The 19,033-nt window shown below is 48.5% G+C and overlaps 2 protein-coding genes across 3 annotated transcripts in view; one reads left to right on the forward strand and one right to left on the reverse strand.

The window, feature by feature from the left end:
• MGAT4B (alpha-1,3-mannosyl-glycoprotein 4-beta-N-acetylglucosaminyltransferase B) overlaps window positions 1-8,026 on the forward strand; it is a 52,802-nt gene extending 44,776 nt beyond the window's left edge. Inside the window, exons 9-15 of the mRNA XM_029997932.1 lie at window positions 495-625; window positions 3,587-3,694; window positions 4,631-4,824; window positions 5,216-5,294; window positions 5,758-5,845; window positions 6,853-6,965; window positions 7,083-8,026. Of these exons, the coding sequence (XP_029853792.1) occupies window positions 495-625; window positions 3,587-3,694; window positions 4,631-4,824; window positions 5,216-5,294; window positions 5,758-5,845; window positions 6,853-6,965; window positions 7,083-7,106 (737 nt within the window). The 3' untranslated portion in view covers window positions 7,107-8,026. The remainder of the gene's footprint in view (window positions 1-494; window positions 626-3,586; window positions 3,695-4,630; window positions 4,825-5,215; window positions 5,295-5,757; window positions 5,846-6,852; window positions 6,966-7,082) is intronic.
• A 740-nt stretch (window positions 8,027-8,766) lies between these two features.
• On the reverse strand, window positions 8,767-17,128 carry LOC115334117 (leukotriene C4 synthase-like). Of its 2 annotated transcripts, XM_029997933.2 has the most exons (5): window positions 16,678-17,128; window positions 12,295-12,394; window positions 10,359-10,429; window positions 9,571-9,652; window positions 8,767-9,303 (listed from the first exon to the last, which is right to left on the reverse strand). In XM_029997933.2, exons 1-5 carry the CDS (start codon window positions 16,733-16,735, stop codon window positions 9,156-9,158), a joined length of 459 nt encoding a protein of 152 aa, XP_029853793.1. In that variant the 5' UTR covers window positions 16,736-17,128; the 3' UTR covers window positions 8,767-9,155. The 2 variants fall into 2 exon arrangements, with proteins under 2 accessions (XP_029853793.1, XP_029853794.1); XM_029997934.2 differs by lacking the exons at window positions 12,295-12,394; window positions 16,678-17,128 and adding an exon at window positions 10,655-11,329.
• Window positions 17,129-19,033: the final 1,905 nt, after the last annotated feature.

Below are 19,033 nucleotides of genomic sequence, written 5' to 3' on the forward strand. Positions count from 1 at the left end.
GTAGCTTTTAGGCTGGATGGGATCTGGCGTTGCCTAAGAGTGTGAAAAAGGAAGTTTACATCAGCACAGAACTATTTTGGGAACAGCAGTACATGGTTGCAGTAGCAGCTTGATCTGTTGTTTTGGATACTGGTTTGACTGGCTTAAAACTTGTAGTTTTGGGGGCAGGAAATGGTCTGTCCTGCAGCTGGCTGAATGTTTTTCATCCTTATTTCTCCCTACTGAATGGAAGAGTTTTAGACCTTTTGATACTGTTGTGACCTGTGAGACACTAATGCTTTCTAGTTCTGCGATGAATATTAAATCCGGAACTGTATTAGCAATGCCGGCAGTACTGGTACATAAAACAGAGCTGCATGCTATTTCCTTTACGTAGAGGGATGCACACATCCAACCTCCACAGCCCAGTCTCCCAAGTTTTTTTCTTCCCAGCTCTGATTCTTGACCATTTCATACCGTAGCTGCTCTCTCTTCTCTCTTTCTTTGTGCTGTAGGAAAAATGTTCAAGTCTCTGGATCTGAGCTTGATCGTGGAGTTCATCCTGATGTTCTATAAGGACAAACCCATTGACTGGCTGCTGGATCACATCCTTTGGGTGAAAGTCTGCAACCCTGAGAAAGATGCAGTACGTAAACACCTTCTGTTGAAGGGAAACCTTCTGTTTTGTGTGAGCAAATGTACGCTTGGTCTGTGTCTCCAGAGGATCTTTTCTGTGAGCTTTGGTGGTAACTGACTTTTTGCACCGAACCGTGCTCTCCCTGTGGAGTGTGCTGCAGGGTGTCCTTGCTGATTGTGTAAGCAAAGACCTGGGAGTTCAGGCTTTTGTAGTCTGGCAGCTGCCAGAAAAGGCATTATTTCTGCATCTAAGCACTAACAGGGTATTCCTCCTCCAGTCCTTGAGGAGAGTAGCTGTTCCCCATTCTTCTGTGCTGTTTTTTTATTCCGGTGTGCTTCTCTCCCCGAAGCCGTTCCCCTGCTCGCTGACTATAACCCCAGAATAACTCTTTGGCTCTGGGCTCATGTACCGTACCCACCTGGAGCACACACGCAGGCTGCCCAGAGAGCTCACCCCAGATGACCCAAGAGCAAGCCTGCCGTGCATAGTGTGCCAAAATAAAGCCAGAGCCCACAAAGCTCTTGTCGGGGTTTCTAGGGGGGTGCAGAGGGGTGAAATGGGCTCTGTTTTCATTTTGCCGTCTCGTTTGCCTGCACAAAGCCTTGCAGACAGCAGCACAGAAGCCCCCGTGCCCTGCGGAGGTTGCGTTTGAACTCCCGTTGGCGGCAGCAGCAAGGGGCTAAAGCGAGTGGGAAGGGCAGAGGAGGAGCGTGTGTGACAGCAAATGTAAGATGAGCTCACCACCAGATACTCTCCCGTCTCCTCTCTGAACATACTGTATTTACTCAAATGCTCGTTCGCCCTCCTCCCCTGGCAGAGAACGAGCAGCGGAGTCCCTGTGCAGAGCTTGAAGCCAGTCGCTTAGGATGGACCTCGTGGCCACAACTACTTTGTGGAGGCAAATGCCAGAGCAAGTGGTCACTTTGGGGATAAATACTGATTTCTATGTTGGGGGGGACACAGGGCATCCTCAGGGCTCTGCAGAGTCGGGGCAAGGATGTGATTTAATTTGGCCGGATCCCTGGCAGAGGCTGTGATGTCAGCTCCAGTCCCCCGGGTGCAGCAGGACCAGTCTCAGATGATGTCCATCGTGTCCTCCTGGCAGTTCAAACCATGTGCTCAGGTGTGACAGAGCGGTCCCCAGGCCTGTCCGGCAGCCCCCGGGGTCCTCACAGCCGTGGGCGAAGCCGGGGTGGTGGGATGCTGGGATGGAGCTGGGAACCATCCTGCTGCCTGTGCTCCCCCCCTTCAAAATCTTCAGCTTGAGCGCTGATTAAATGCAGATCCTGCTGCGCGGGATCATCTTCTCCTTAGCTCATCTTCGCTCATCTTCTCCTACCTGGCAGAGCCAAGGTTTTCCCAGGGGAAGCTGCAAACCTCTTAAATGTGTTGCCTTTTTAAAAATTAACCTACTTTCTGCGTGGATTTCTGGCTCCTTTCCCCCACTGTTTGCATGATTAACTCTGCACAGCGCCCTTTCAAACATGACTTTCCCTTGTAAATCCCACTGTGCAGAATCAAATTGGTAGTGGGGAGGATTTGTCTTTTTGATTGAAAGTTTGTTTGACCTGAGCTTTTGGTAAGCGCTTTGCCTGCTCTGGATATATTCTGCTCTTTCTTTTTTAACTAATTTTAGATTTACCTGGGGTAGAGCTGTGTGAAAGGATGACCTTCTTACCACCAACTGAGCCATTCCCCCTCCTGGCTCTGGTGAGACAACGCTGCTTTCAGCAAGTGCTTCTTTAGCAGAAGGGGAAAAGGGGAGAAAGAGGAATCAGGAGATGCTGTACCTCCCTCTGTTCCCCTTTCTCCTTCTCTTCCCATCCAGAGTGAGATCAGACCTGATAGGGTTGCATCTGGGTTTGCTGGCAATGAGTAGGGTCTCTCCCATTAGCATGGCTAGTTTTAATTTTCTAATGTAACGTGAGCTGGATTAGGGGATTATGTCCTCTGCAGCTCGCAAGGGTCATGCCTGGAATTTCCCAGCTCCCGGCACGGTGGCAGTGGCCCGTGGGGGCAGCCCATCGCGGGGGCTCAGTGTGGCTGGCTTTCCCCACTGCGCCCTGCCTGGTGCCAGGCAGCCGGTGACGCAGCGCCCGGCAGTGGGATTTCTGCCGGGGTTTCTCTTGGGTGGGAGGCTGCAAGAGCAGATGGTGGTAGGGGTGTGCATGCATTTCTTTTCTTGGAAAAAGCAAAAGTAGGAAAACAAATGCCCTCTCCCTCCAGTTTTTAACCCTGTATTTTTGTTCTGCTCCCCCAAACTGAGAGAAATGAACTATTTTTAAAATGTTGAGTTCTCGTCTCCACACTCTCAGTGGTTTTCCCCTTTGTCCTTTATTCCCTCTCTATCATCTCTCTCCCTCCACCCCATGGAAAATCACTGGCTGGATCGGAGTTGCATCTCCAAGTTTATTTACCTGGTGGGATGGGCGTGAAACAGGCCAACAGCTTTGACAATGGCACGTGCCATACACCTGCTTAACAATACCTGCCAACAAACTGAAAACTCTGCCTGTCTGAAAGGAGCCTACACTTGCTACCTGTTCGCTTAGGCTCTGAATCATCCCAGGACTGACTTACCTTCAGACATCGGTGATCCCGAGCTCTGAGTTGTAGGAAAAAGGCTTTCCCAATAAGCCAAGGACAAAAGAAACTAAATTCCCTGGCTGTCCCTACCTGACAGCACAGAGATTTGCTCAGCTATGCTTGGCAAGGAGAAATTTGGCACTTAAACCCGGGCACTCCGGCTGCCCAGCAGAGCCCGGTGGGTGAGCGGCCGAGAGTCATGGTCAGGTTCCGCCAGAGTGCGGTTAAATTAAAGCCAAATTAAAGCCAAAATAACACAGAAAGGCATAGAGATGGAGAGGCAGGGGTGTTTATCACTCCTTGTGCCCTTGTCCGTTCTTTTTGTGGGTCACAGTTGACCGCAGAGGTTTAAGCATGGGGCTCTGCGGGCTTGTCTCGTTTCAGAAACACTGCGACAGGCAGAAGGCAAACCTGAGGATCCGCTTCAAGCCCTCCCTCTTCCAGCACGTGGGAACCCACTCCTCCTTGGCTGGGAAGATACAGAAGCTGAAGGTGGGTACCGGCTGCCTGTCCAAGCCGCAGATGCCTGCAGGCACCCAGGAACTGGCTGGTTTTGGGGTGGGAACATCAGTGACAGCAGCTGGTGGGACAGTGGCAGCTGGATTTCTGTGCAGCGGTTGCGTTTTGTTCTGAATTACAGGGAGCTCATGGAGCTCCTACTTCTCAGAGTGGCAGTGACGTGTACCAAGAGTCGCTGCAGGCTTTTAAGCCTTGGTACTGGCCCTGGCCGACCTTCCTGAGTGCCAAACCATGGTCTGGGTGTGATTTCAAAGCATCTACTCAAAAACCCTGGTGGGATGACTCCTGGGTTGGTCTGACTTCCTCCGCACCCCTCTCCTTGTTCCTGGGATGTGCTGATTGATAGGCGAACTAGACCTTGCTGTGAAAGAGCTTAAATTGTGTGTGTGTGGTTAAACATCAACAAAATCAAGCTTCCCACAGCTCTATGTGCAAGATCCATAGACACACATCCCTGGGCTGTGCTCAGTCCTGTGTCCGTCTGATCCCCGGGTAAATGGACGTTGTAATCCAGTTTGCATTGCAGTGCAGTGTTTGTGAGGGCATGTAATCCAGTTGTTTTATGCTATCGTCAGCCTCCCAGCCACCTTCTCCTTGGGTGTAAGGACTGTTTGCAGAGCTCCTGGGGCAGGGACACGTGTTCGGGGAGACGTGGACAATGAAAGGCTCTTTGGTGCTGGATCAGAGTGCAGAGCAGTGGTGCTGCTCTGCGCTGCCTCTCCTGGAGTTGTGTCCTCCTGGGATCCTGCCATGCATCGCCCCGTCTGGTGCCTTCCCCAGCTCACTTCCATCCCTCGTCCTTCTACGCTGTGCAAACTGAGAGCTTTTAATTGTTGGTGGGACCCCTGTTCCTCACAGGCGAAAGCAGCTCATGACCCTTTTCTGCCCTTTTGCTTTGTGCTTACCAAGGACAAGGACTTTGGCAAGCAGGCCCTGCGGAAAGAGCACGTCAACCCTCCCGCGGAGGTGAGCACCAGCCTGAAAACCTACCAGCACTTCACCTTGGAGAAGGCTTACCTGCGGGAGGACTTTTTCTGGGCCTTCACTCCCACTGCCGGAGACTTCATCCGATTCAGATTCTTCAAACCGCTCCGCATCGAAAGGCCAGTGCTTGAGGGGATCAGCGGGGCAGGGGACGTGGGGACAGCCTGGAGCATGTGGAGACACTTCCCTTTTGCTCTTCTGGCTCATGTTGAATTTCTTGGCTGTCTTCTGCTTGGCTGCCCAGGAGGAGGGAGCAGTGCTCTTCCAGGAGGAGGATAACCGGACCCTTTTTTGGTGGGGCCATGTTTACTGGAGCCCTTTGCTTTCCTGCGCTTGTGAGCAAGCCATGATGTAGCTAGTCTGGTGCAGGCCTCCTTACAAACCACGTGCATGTGGGCTTTTTGAGAAAGTGCCTGTTAGGTTGAGCTGTTTGATGGTTCAACTGGGGTGAAAGCCATCATGTTGCCCCATGCTCAGTGTGGGTTTCCATGACTTTGGTCTCTGTCACAGGTTCTTCTTCCGCAGCGGGAACATCGAGCACCCAGAAGACAAACTCTTCAATACAACTGTGGAGGTTTTGCCGTTTGACGTAAGTGTTTTATTGAGAATTGAGATGGGGGCGGAGTGGGAAGCAAAAGAGGTTTGAGAGAAGGGAACTGCTTAAAGCCATCAGGAAAAGCTTTACAAGACTCGAGTGCCTTTGAGAGGTGCTGACTGGGAGCCAGGGGGTCACACCTGACGTGGTACCACCTCCGGAGCGGAGATCCTGCGCTGAGCAGTCGCTGTGGGAGCCGTCCCTGCCTGCAGAGGGGATGCTCAGATGGGTGGGACGGCTGCAGAGGAGGGGATGGAGCCAGGGTGGTGCAGGGGAAGCAGCAGCATGAGGGCAGCAAGTGTCCTCTTGTTTTGGGGCATGAGGCTCGGGGTGCCAGGCGGGGAGATGAGGTGCCAAGGGCCGCTGGCGAGAGCGGCTCTAGGGTTGCTGCTGTTAATCGGGGCTTTGGGGTGGCTCTTGCCACCGGCCTTGCACAAAGCTCCTTCCCTTCTCACAGAGCCTGCAGTCGGATAAGGAAGCCTTACAGGAGGGAAGAGGCGCAGTCGTCAAATACCGCAGGATGCCAGATGGCTACATCCAGATAGGTACGGCAGGGTGCGGCGTGGTAAACTGCCCGCTGGGTTTGATAACGCAGCCCATATCCTCACCTTCAAGGGAATCAAGACCCTTAGTGCTGTTTGCTTGGCAAAGAGTAATTCCTGCTTGCCAGGAGCCAGGTTGGAACAGGATTTAATTGTCGCTGTCTCCTCTCCTCCACTGCCCTCCCTCCCCTCTTAGACTAGGCGTCCTCTTCAGGTAGTTTTCAGTTCTACATCTCTGCTCAGAGCTGGGAGCAAATTATTCAGACTACCCGTTTGCCTAACCTGATGTTAAAAACCTCCACCACACGCGATTTCACACTCTCCCTCCGCAGCCTGTCTTGGTATTCACACCACTTGCAGCTTGGACTTTGTCTCCTGCCACCTGAGCTTGTTTTAGTTCTTGTCCTGCCCTTGGACAAGAATGAGTGATTGCAGCCTATGGGGACCTGCTGGTGCGTGGTAAAGGCCTGGTGTCCCTGCCAAGACTTCTTTTTTTTTTAAATAGACAAATAAAAGAAAAATTCCCTGGCACACATAGCTTTTTGCCATTTTAGCATTCCTCTGCATGCTGTCTGGTTTCTCCCAGTTGCATTTTCCAAAAAAAAAAAAAAAAAAAAAAAATCACACCCAAAAATGGGACATAGCAACAGACCGAGACCTTGCTAGAACTATTGATATAAGACTTGCCTCCATGCCATGGGTCCTGAACTGACGTGTCTTTTACAGGATGGTGCTGCCGTCAGGCCACTCTGCTCCCCCCCCCCTTTTGCACAGCAGTGATGCGTAGCCAAATACTCCCCATTTTGTTTTGTTTAGCTGATTTTTTTTGTTCCCCTAAGTGTAGCATTTTGCACTGTATTGACGTCCACGCTGCTGGTTTTCAGCCCATCTTGTGTCGGGGAGCTGCGGGCAGGGGGCTGCCATGGCTGCTCGTGGTCCCCTCGGGGTATGGGGGGGGGGCTAGATGCCGGGGGACCGTCCCCATGTCACCCCTGTGCTCTCCCCGCCAGGCTCCTTCTCCAAGGGTGTCGCAGAGGGCGAGGTGGACCCATCCTTCGGGCCGCTGGAAGCCATCAGGCTGTCCATCCAGACCGACTCCCCGGTGTGGATCATCTTGAGCGAGGTAAGCCGGGCTTCGGCGGCAGCGGGACAGCCCCCCCCCCCCCCCTCGGCCCCGGGGCTCCCCGCCACCTTCCCCCCCGCCACGCTCCTCTCTGATCCCGGCCTTCTCTTCTTTCAGATTTTTATCAAAAAAGCGGAGTGAAACGGGCGCGAGGAAGGGTGGACGGACACACGTGGATCCCCGGTCCTGCTCCCTCCCCTCCCGCTCCCTCCTCCCCGCGGCGCCTCGCCGGTGCTGCGGGGCCAGGACATCGTCTTCTCCAGAAGAAGAGCAACAAGGAAAAAAAACCAATATCCCGCCCAGAGGGCTGGCTTCGCCGCCCCCGGCAAAGCCCGGGCGCTCCCTCGGCCCCTCGTGGGTGCAGGCTGCCGCGCGCGCCGCTCGGGCCACGCCGACACAGGGGACGGTCTGGGGTCAGGATGAGCTATAGCCGGCGTGGGGACGAAAAGCACCTTCTGCCCAGGACAGGGCAATCTCTGGTTGTATTTGGGGACGGAGCGGGGGCTCGGTCACGTTGAGTCCTGCCGGCTGACCCCGCAGGCGCGCCGGGATGGAGACGGCCAGGGACCGAGGTCTGCCTTGCCTTCGCCCAGGCAACAGTCCTGGCCACAGCTGAGGATTAAGTGAGGGTGAAGACTGACCCTCCTTCAGCAGAGGAGGAACGAATCCAAAGGGGTTGGAGCTATGACTATGGCAGGGAAAACAAACAAAAAAAAATACGCCACACTGTGCCTGCCAGCATTGAACACAGCCCCTTAACTCACAGTGAAGTCTCCAGTGTCTTCATGCCTTGAGATTGAGTGCAGAAACCATCTTTTTAAATAACTATTTCAGTTATTGATTGGTGTGAATTTTTTGGGAGGAAAAAAATAGCAGAAGTAGCCCAGTTCCAAAATAGTAGGGATTAGTGTAAATCCCAATGTCTCTTCAGCTATACACTGGAATGCATTATACTACTTTAATGTGCTGTATTTTTTATTATTGGATACATTTGATTTTTCAAGTACATCTCTATATAAATATATAAAATAATGTGCACTGTAATAAAAGCTAAATTTAAACCTTTGGTGTGGCAGTGAGAGTCACTCACAGCAGGGAGGCACTTGCTCTGGCTCTACCCGCCTGTTCCCCTCCCCAGGACGGGTGGGCATCCCTGGGGGCCAGGGACCAGCTGTAGCCCCTACACCCAAAATGGAGTTATTCCTCAGCGCTCACCAATACCAGATATTCCTGAAGCATTGTTCATGCTGGGGAAAGCACTTAGAGCAGCCCAGTGGGAGACTGGTTATTTTTTTGCCCCAGCACCACAGGAACCTGCACCAGTTATTAAAAAAAGAAAGGTTGGTCCCGTCTTTCCTTGGCAGGGAGCAAGGAAGGTGCTTGGGCACCCATACACCTGAGGGTGCAATCATGAAACAGTTGTCTTATAAAATATGTTGCTTTTCTTTATACTCGTGCACAGCTTAGCAAGGAGCTGCCTGCTTGATGCCTGCTTTAGTTACCTGCACACCCCAAGTCTGCAGTGGAGGTTGAAATTCAGAGAGAGGGCAAAGTCCTACTGGTGGGTCAGTGATAAGTGAAGTCGGTGCCGAGTCAAGGTCATTCAAGTCAATGCCAAACACAGCCATTAGCATTTGGACTAGAATCAAGCTTTTTTCCCCCAAATCTGGATACGGTTTTAGACAAGTTTACCCATCCTTTCAAGTCAGTTCTGATCACAGCAGCTTTTCCCATGCAACCCAATCCCCTAAACCTCAGATGTTCTCACACCCAGTCCCCAAGCACCTTTGACAATCGCAGGTGATTTCTACTGAGAAAAGGAATTTATTTTTTGTATATCCATGTTGTGATCCTTCAACATAGATCATTACAGCAGTAAGGAGGAGTGATGACAGCATTTGGGTCAATCCGTGCTCTGTGAAGCAAAGCCAAAGGCAGTAGAGGTTTTAGAGCAGAGAGTGCTACAAAGCCTGGCAGTGAAGCAGGGGCAGAGGCTGGGCAGTGTTTGCTTTCCAGAAGGAAAATTATCTCTGAAGACTGGAGCTTCACGAGCAGAGGAGTGCCAGCATCCACCTCGCTTCGAAGGTAAGCACAGAGCTGGGGAGAGATAGTCAGTCTCCGACCGTGCCACGCGACTCCCTCCCCTCTGCCGAGGGCGAACAGTGGGTTTTGGGAGAGCCGCGGCCCCTCTCACCAGGCGCCGAGCGGCTGGAGGGGCCGCGCCAGCGCTGCCATCCATGCAGAGGAGGGGGACAGCAGGAAATGTGCCAGGAGCCCGACCGCCGCCAGCCCCAGCAGCAGCCAGAGTAGCCAGGCGCTGGCGTACAGCGGCCCCAACCTGCGCGGGGAGAAAACACCATCAGACGCCACCAGCCGACCCCCGGGGCACGAATCGTGCGGGCGGGGGCTCGGTGTGTCCCCCCCTCCTTCGAGACAGAGCCAGGGAAGAGGTGGCGTGGCCACGAGGACGTGGGAGGAGAAGGAGGTGATGCAAATCTGCCTTCAGTTCCACCCGCGGGAGGGAAACCTGCCCCAGGGACCACATCCTGCCCCCAGCCTCCCTGGACTGGTCTGGGGTGCCCAAAACCCCCCGCCAGGTACTAACCGTCCCTGCGCAGCCACGATGTATCCCTGGAAGTACTTGAAGCGGGTGTAGAGGTACAGCAGCCCACACGCAGCAGCCACACCTGCGGGGGAGAGAGGAGCCGAATCCTGACGGGGCCGGCGGTCCCCGGACGCTGCCGGAGCTGCAGCGCGGCGCAGTCACCCATGTCCCTGGCTTCCCCCGGCAGATGGGGCACGGCCACGAGAACCAAACGCAGCGGGACTCTGCTTTAAAACGCTGTGGGAGCTTCAACGGGTTTTCTTCCTTCTCTTTTTCTGAGGGATGAACTTTTCTGCCCCCCAAAGTTGCCCCGGGACTTGGGTTTGCAACGCTCCCTTCCGTGGTCCTTCCTCGCATCTTCCCCGTGGCGGCAGCCAAATCCCCTAAACCCGCTTGGTACGGGATGGACGGTGGATGACTAATTGTTTGGGTTACGGTTTCTCCTTCTGACGTAGCGATTTGGGTATTGTGTTGCAGCTCTGACCTTATCCTTAGATAAGAGAAGCAGCCGGGGGGACAGCCGGGCTCCAGCGGAGGAGCGAGGGCTGCCAATGCCACCAAACCTCCTCCGGGCAGGAGACCAGCTCGGCTGCTGCCAGCGGCTTCGCGCACGCTGGAGTTTGGCCAGATAGACCAAGGGCTGCCCCAAGGGGAACTTCGCTTTCCCCAAGTAACAGCCTCACAGGTACAGAGAGGAGGTGCCCGAGTCGCAATGGGATTTAAACTGGGGGTTTTTTTGGTTTGTGCTTGTGGTTTCGGTTGGGGTTCCCCCCCCCCATTCCACTTACCTTGGTGGAGGAAGATTCCAGCAACCCAGAGGAGCGAGATGAAGATCGGGAAGTACTCTGAGCAATTCACCCTGGTGAGAACCAGAGACGAGAGTTAAAACTGCATCCTCGTACGTCAGAGACCGGTTAACCGAGGCCAGAGAAGTGAGCTGGAAACGCACGTCGGAGCAAACTGAAAGGGCTGATAAGAGGCATTGCTGTCCCGTGGACAAAGGGCCTTTTCTGCGACCAAGGACACCCAATATCTGTATTTTAGAGAAGAAAAGCACCCAAACAATGCACAGCGTTCACCTCACCCGCATTCACGTGGACCCTGCAATGACAAGCCGTGGCCGAGATGGAGATTTGTCTTTGCTGAACCCTCAGCAGGCTCCATCTCAGCCCCACGCACAGCACCTTCACAGGCATCTAGTACAGCTACAGCTTAAAAGCTGCACAGGTAGAGGTTCCTTCCCTATCATTATTAAAGAGCTTTCTCTTCCCCTTGGGTGAGCACAGCCCAAATCTGGGTGTCACACAAGTCGTGCTCCAAGAAAGAGCCTTCTCCCAGATCAAATTCAGCAGAAGGTGATCAGATCTACAGCCACGTTTTCTTCCTTTCTTTTTCTTTTAGTGACAAAAATACAGATTTTCTGCAAGAAAGGACGGGAGCTGTGCTATTAAAGACAATGGTTTTGTTTCTTGATCTCTCCTACATTTTACCATTCCCCAGGCAATTTAATCTTACATTTGGCCAAAAATTTGCCAAGCCTTGAGGAATGGAGCCAGATTAGGAGCTGGAAAAAGTCTGAAGAACCTTACGCTGTAAATGGAGTTTGAGCCTCAGCGAGGGGAGGCTGCCAGATTTCCACGAGTGAGTAGTAAAGCAGTACCTTTTTTCCCCTCTTTTTTTTAATATATCAAAACAAATTATCCATTTGTACCCTTTTCCACAGGGAAAAGAAAAAAGGACAGGGAAAAAAACCACAAGGAAGAAATACCATCTCAAACCTGAGTTCGCTGAGGTCACCTTCTCCGTGGAATACAGCGGAGGGCTTCCCGGCACGCCGCAGCCCACAGCACAACTCGGTTAACACACGGCCCAGTATTTAATTAAAAGCCACATCAGCAGCTACCCAGCTAGCAAAGGCCGATGCCTTCCGTGCAGGCTGGCCTTTCACTGCATCGCAAAAGGACCGAAGCGGGTGTTTTTGTCACTCCACAAACGTTTCCCGCACGCTGGCAAGGAAACGTAGCTGCTTTGTTCAGGATTTAGTGCCGTGCTTGAGCTACCCTTCATACCAGCTCCGGCCAATTCCTTTCAATCACTTAGGAAACAGAACGACTGAGATGAAAGATGGAATCTGGTGCTTGCTGGAAGCCGAAGGGATCTGAGAATGTTTCCAGTTTAGCTCCGGCATTGCTCTCTCCATAGGAACAGAGCAAAAAGAAACAGCCCTCGGCATGGGCCCGCGAGTGCTGACTTTCACAGTACAATGGCTTAAAAAAAAGAAAAAAATTAAAACGTCCTTGTAGCTGGTTCTGCCAGCAAGGCCCTTTGCTTCAGTTCAACAGCAAAAACTACAAGCAAATATTAGGTTATTAATATAGCTTCAGCTACTCTCACAATTTGGAGCCAACATTAATATTAAACTTAATGATTATAACACATTAATGCTCAGCACCTCTTCCATATTAGCCACTAATTCGTAATTTGGCTGCGTCTCACAATGCCAGGAGAATTATCATGGATGGACAGAAACACTCCAGCCAGAGCAAAGCGCTCCAAATCAAAACTCAGACTTCTGCACGCAAAGCATTAAAAAAAAAAAAAATTCTAGTATCTGTAGCAATAAGCAAAAAGGTGACTTGAGGGTGACTTCAGTCTTCGCTGGTAGTGACAGTTGACTCAAGTCATATCTAGATGGAGTGACCACAAAAAAAGTCAAGATCTTACTGAGCTCTGAAGATCCGCTCAAATTCAGGGTGACCTGTTGTCTTGGGAGGGGAGATCTTGTACTTTCGCCGGGCATAGATCACCTGCAGCACAAAATAGGCTAAAAAAAGAACAACACAGGAATAGTAACAGTCCAGCACTGTTTGATGTAGCCAAGCCTTATCTAGTTTGGAATCAAGCAAGTGGTTAAAGAAAAAGAGCCGATACTGTCTCGGTTCATAGTCCAGGGCTGTCACACACAACCTGGAATAAATGTGCCATTTATTCCACACCCGTACTTTAAATTCAGATTTGGTTATCCTGGCAGAGTGCCCCTGCCGCAGAGCCGATGTGCTGGCTGGCGCTTTGCATAGTCTCACGCCCAGCGCGCAGCAGCAGATCCCCAGCAGATCAAACACAGCCTGGTCCTGCAGGAAGGCCAGCAACACACACTAAAATCTTACCGAGTCCACACCTGATCACAGAATTATTTCTCTTTTTTTCATCTTGCGCTCTGTGTTTAGAGTATTAATACACCCTCTGCCAGTCTGATGTATAACACTTTCCGCTATACCTAGCAGGCGCAAAGCTTTTATACAAGGATGGCCCCATGTCACAGAGCAGCATCCAAACTGAAGCACTGGGATGTCATTAAGTCCATTAGAGATGCTCGTAATCATGGCAATAGAAGGAAATGGGGAAGGGGGCAATTAATTCTTCCACTTAATTCCTGCAGGGTAGCCCCAAGGCTCAAGCAGTTCAAGGAGCAGAGACACGCTGCCAATGACTGCTACCAGCCAAGTTTGGGCCAAGGTACTAACTCGGTGTCTGCTACATTGCTCCTTTCTACATTTGTAAGGGACACGGAAAGTCACTTCAAAATGATGAAAACTTGTTAACATGAAGATTTGGACTGTTTCATTATTTGGTGAAAGTTCTTACTCCCACGAGTGATTGCTGATGTTTCAAGTGTTTATACTTAGGTGCACTACTACATTGCTGCCTTTATTGAAAATGAGAATTTTCATATACGAGAAAACTAAATTATAAAACCCAATTACTTTGGTGGCTGTGGCAGCATGCTGCTAAGCAAGTCACTTGGATTAGCAAGGTCCTAACATAGCAACATTTCCAGAGCACTGAACAGAGAGACAAGGAGCCAGGCTGCAAGGACTGCCTTGCAGACTGTCTTACTCTAACAAAAGATAAAAGCAGAACAGCAGGAGAGAGAAAGGAAAGTAGGGACAGATGTTGCAAGATTAAAGACAAGACAGATCTATGCGTGCCTGCAGAAAAGCATGAGAACATATGTAAGAGAAAAGGGAATTAGAAATGTAAATAATCTCATGCTATGTGACCTGTGTATTACACAACATATCATTCATTTAAATAAAGAGACATTCATTTAAGAAAACATTCTCATGTTCTAGTGTCTTCCACAGCGTGTGCAGTGAACCAGCCCTAAATAAGAGGTGCTGGGAGAGAAGTGTGGGCAGGAACAAGTTTGCTTCCCCACCCCCCCTGGCCCCAATTTGTTTGTAGCACGTTGGTTATGGTTGAGGGTGAAGATATCGTCCTGCCCCTGAGATCCAGCACGATGCGACACAGCATCCTCTCTGTGAAACCAGACAGCTTAGGTCTGCAGCAACGCACAACGGGCGATTCAGCAGCGGCTGGCAGAGCTCTGGGAAAAAGATGATGAAGCTGTGACCCATGCTGTCACCTCCTCTTCACATCAGATAAGCACCTCTCTCCTACACAACTGTTTAATGCTCGCAGGGTCTCGTCCCAGCCACCTCTCAAGAAATGGACTGAGCTAAAGTTACTGCATCATGCACAGCTCCAGCTTGTGGCATAAGCCTGACCACGCTGGGCAAAAGTCTTCATCCTGCTTCATGCCATCTGCACCCTTCCTAACGCAGCGTTCTTGTGGCTGATGAGCACCGTAAGAATAATTTCAGACCCAACCTCTCCATCAACTCTGTGCTTAACATCTTGCTTGCGTACAGGGGTAAACATTCAGACAAGTCCTGCAACAGATCCCTCACGCTTAGGGATGGGTAATATATAAAACAACCACCCAAGAGAAGCGAAAGCCTTTTGGAGGATGGCTAGCTGTCTGCCAAACCTGGTGTATGGGTGAAGCATTAAGGATGCAGAATCACCCTCCAAAAGCACTTCTCAGAATGAGCGTTGAAAAAACACTACATTGTACAAACCTTCTCAGCATGGACTTTTAGGGAAAAGAGTTCAATCTACTCTGCAGAACCTTTCAAACTAGTTTCTTGTGATTCATGTCTCGAGGTTAAATGCCTGTGGGGATTCCCACACGGCTCACAAGGTCTGAGCTCTCCCTGGACTTTGCTCCTCAGTGGAACTATGAGCCAGACCTTCATTCTCTATTTGATTATGTCCACAAACTTGTCAAGCATATCATAGCTGATACCTGCCACATTTGAGTGAACCTGGCAACAAGCTCTCTGGGGACTGACAGACAGTGACACTGCATAAGCTTTACTTCCTTTGAAGCCATAAAAAAAAGGGGGGGGCCAGGGTGACACAACAAAACTGAGGTAGCATTGTTCTGCTCTCGGGCACGACGTTCAACACGGGGCAGTGGCACGCATCTACAGAGCGCTAAGCTCAGAGCTTTGCTAAACTGAGCATAACTAAATTAAAAAGGGAAAAGTTACTTGAAAGAATGTAGAAAATGTGGGCTTCCAGAAAACTAAGAAGAAAGCAAAAATCAACCACCGCTGTACTAAGCTCAGCTGTTAAATTATGTCTCCTACATCAGGATGTAATAGAAGAGTATTTGTAGGTATGGCGCACATCCCTGTTTCAGTGCTCTGCCTTTTCAGAATGAATTTCAGATCTGTAATTCACACACAGAATGTCCTTTCAAAAGATGCAAAAAAAGCTACTGCACAGCTCTGAATCAAGGTGACATTAGCACACATATTTCTTACTACTGCAGAGAAAGGAAACCTGTAGTATTTTGCAATTGTTCCTTGGCTTCCCATGCAGAGACCACAAAACAAGGCTACTTTGTCCGATCTAACATAGATAGGAGGGTGCCAGTGCTTGCTATTTATCTGCTGGCTTCACACCTATGTACTGTTTGCATAGCATAATGCAACCTTTAAAAAATACTTCAAGTTCTCATAAAACACATATATGTGACAAAACTGCCATCTAGGGATTGGCTACTGAGGGTTTCCCAATGGAAAGGGCTTAGCAACGTTTCTGTAACTCAATTTCAAGTTTTCATGTCTTCTCTTTGCACACTAAACGTTCCCTCCATCCCCACTTAGTTTAATAACAAATAAATTCCTAAGACTAAAGTACCTTCCATTTGTAGTTGCTGATATTTGTCTGTAAATGGTTTGAGGGAAATTACTGATAACTCAGAAATCTTTAACTGTATTTTTCAAGTAGAGTATTTGTGTTTTAAATAATGCTTTCATTAAGAGATTTATCATCTGATTGCTAAAAATACATCAGGCTGCTCAGAGATTCACATTCATTTGTAAGAAAAGAGATATGATAGCTTTATAGTGAATTAATACAGTAGTACCCCCCCCAGCAAACCTTCCCTCATAGAAATGTGAAGATTTTCATAAAATGGGGGCTCTTCCCTACCCCAGGCAGGGGTGGGAACGTCCCCTTCTGTGACCCTCCTGAAGCCCAAGGGGGAGATGCCTTTGCCCAAAGGACTCACAATTAAACACAAGAGGTAGAGTTTGGCAACACTACCGCTTCTTTCTGAATGGTCTAAACCAAAGGCATCTATTTAAACTAGAAGAAGTCGCTGAGTTTCTTTGCAGATGTCTGCTTCTATTTCTGACCAGAAGGGCTTGCATTAGTTTCCGAATTACTGCGTGCTGTCAACTCACTTGTCACCCGCTCTGTGCAGCTAAGCTATATGAATTGAACACATAACGATACCGGTCACAGAGGAGAAATACATGCGTACATGATGCTCTTTTCCATATACATACAATATCTGTTTGTAGACTGACCTCTTCATCAGCGTATTTGTTAACCTGCATTTATTTTGGTTACCTGCAGCCACTCTAAGTTACAAATTACCTGCTAAAATTCAAGCACAGAAAATGTTTTAAAGACATCTGATTGTTAAAATTAAGTTTCAAAGTAAAACTTAAATTTCATTTCCTTCTAGGATGCTGGCTTTGAGGTTTGCCAATCATTTTAGTCCCTATTAAATAATGAACCTCCTCAGGCACGACACTTCCACTGTGAACAGCCAAACATAATTTTACCATGTTAGAAAACAGCAACTTTCATTCCACCAAGACTCCAAGCAAAACAGAGGAACCAAGTCCCACAAAGTTCAGTATAATTAGCTTAATACTACTTAAGCATTATATAAAGGACATTTACCTTGCTCCAGGACTCCCAAAACCGTGACAGTGGCCAGCAGGTCTATCTGATTTCTCATGTTGCGGACTGCAGACCAAACCCCTGGCCAGGTGGGACGAGAAGAGCTGCTCTCCAATCCTCCCTCCAAGCCTCCCAGGACCACATGCTCAGCCACAGAGCCTTCTCACTGCTCCTGCAGCAACACGTGTTTCCTCCACCACACCTTAACTCTCTCCACACCACACAATTTTCCAAAGCAGCCAGCCATCAGAAAATACCTATTCCAGGCAAGTGCCTTTTGCTGAACTACGTAACAGCGAAAGTTTTGCACGTGCGAACTGTTAAATTCTCGCAATTATATTTAAAGGTTTTGTACCGTGGTTGAATTATATGTTGCCAGCAATTGAAAGATGATGGGATTTTTTTCCAACCCTTTTATCGCTATTTTAATCAGCTCTAAAGCATCTGAATTATGTGCGAGGTTGTAAAAATTATTAACAAGCATTTACAAATTAATGACTTGACCTTCTGCTCATATTCCAAGTAGTGGAGTTGACCACGTTAAAGATTTTCTAGACTTCAGCTGGAATAACTGAATTCTGTTACTGGATTCTGAATTTTTAAAAGACCATTCAGATTTTTTATCCTATTAATTAATACTGTAACTTTACCAAATAAGAGTAGAGTTCCTTCCTAGCACTCAAGTCACTTTTTGTAGTTTCCCAATGTCTTTAAAATTTGCAGTACAAACCTTTTCCTGGCTAACATACAAAATAAAAGTTCTCAGTTCCAAACGGAAGGTAGCAGAGGATATAGAAATACGCAGACCCTCAGAAATGTTACACTGATGTCAGAATTATAATTGTAAAATGTAAAGTTTGAAAAGCAGCAATATTTTAGCCCTGAATAACTTTTCTCCCCATTCCACAAAAGCAAAATATGCATCAGTTCAAAAAGTTATCCTGTGTTTTGGAGCAACTTTATATGGATAAGACTACTCTGATTTTAAAGTTTTTAAAACCAAAAAGGAGGAAAAAAAGGTATAATTCATTATCACCTAAGGTTTTCCCTTAATTTTGGTGCAGAGAGGGCACAGGATATGGTTGAGCCATTGCATTTCTCTCTGTATAGTCACATGCACAAAACCTCAGTACAGAATTTGTGCACAGCACCAACAAGTGACCAGACCTACAGTTTCTCCCAAGTGGGATGCAGCAAGCTTGTTCTTCTGGTTTGGCTCTCCATCGCCTCAAACCACTATCATGACAGCTTATCAAGTTGAAAACTTAAGTTAATTAATTCAAATATACAATTGTACACTTTAAAAAAAAAAAAAAAAAGGCATGTAGAATACCAAAACCACTCCCTCCCTCTGCAAAACACTCCTATGATGTGGCTTTAGACCCTCCAAGCTGCTAGCAAACCCAGACTGAAATAAGAAATAAAACAATTAACCTTAACAGAATCTATTGGTGACCCAAGATTTCATCTGGGGTGTCTAATATAAAAGCCAGAGGGGAAATGTCAGCAGGAATCATCTACTGCTTACACCATTTCAAACAATTCTGGCTTGAGAAAATAATTCCATTACAGATCTACATTAGCCTCAGAAAAGACACTAACACCAAGCAAAAAAGAAAAAAAAAAAAAAAAAAATTGGTTTCTGCACAGAGGTTGGTCACAAGCTGCCACTGACTCCTTAAAATCTTTGGAAAAACACGCACATACACATCACTTCAACAGGGGACAGTTTGGGAAATTTCTGGTTTACTCAACGTTAAATAAATGCAGCCCTTTTAAGGGGACAATAAAGCAAAAGTTAATAAAGTAATAACTTCACAGTTCCCCTCAGGCTAGAAGCAGCTCATCCTGGTACTGTTATTTGTTATTACATTTGGTTCTTTATAAGCTTCTGAAGTTCCAGGTCCCCTCCTCTCCCCAAACACAACAAACTTGTGAAGTAGGAATATACTCAAAATACACTCAGATCAGGATGCACTTTGTGAAGAAATCTGAAGGCTGTGAGCTGGGGCCTTAAACATGATAGCTGTAGAATAAGACGCCAACTTCAATGCTTGGAGAATGATCCTTCAATGTTTGAAGCTGATTAAAGTTCTTATTACATGGGGGGGATGCTTGAAATTACAGTTTAAGATGTAAAATGAATACAGCCTTAGCAAGAAGTGCATGTGTCACACTTTGCAAATTCTTTATCGCTACTGCTAAATCTGTGGTTAGAGAGATTTGAGATGTTAGTTTAGAATGTAAGACTAGATATCATCAGTTAAAAGGCACACTTGACAAACAGGAAGTACGACATAATAACCGAATTCTTGGTTCAGCTGCAAGTAGTATGATTCACTAAGAGAACTGCTTT

This window comes from Aquila chrysaetos, chromosome 22 (genome assembly GCF_900496995.4).
Source record: "Aquila chrysaetos chrysaetos chromosome 22, bAquChr1.4, whole genome shotgun sequence".
Taxonomy (NCBI): Eukaryota; Metazoa; Chordata; class Aves; order Accipitriformes; family Accipitridae; genus Aquila; species Aquila chrysaetos.

Coding starts and splice junctions, on each gene's coding strand:
- LOC115334117 (XM_029997933.2), bottom strand. CDS start 16,735: ATGAGAAATCAGATAGACCTGCTGGCCACTGTCACGGTTTTGGGAGTC. Junction 10,430..12,294: donor GAGCGGATCTTCAGAGCTCA/GTAAGATCTTGA, acceptor GGTTCTCACCAG/GGTGAATTGCTCAGAGTACT. Junction 9,304..9,570: donor ATCGTGGCTGCGCAGGGACG/GTTAGTACCTGG, acceptor CTCCCCGCGCAG/GTTGGGGCCGCTGTACGCCA.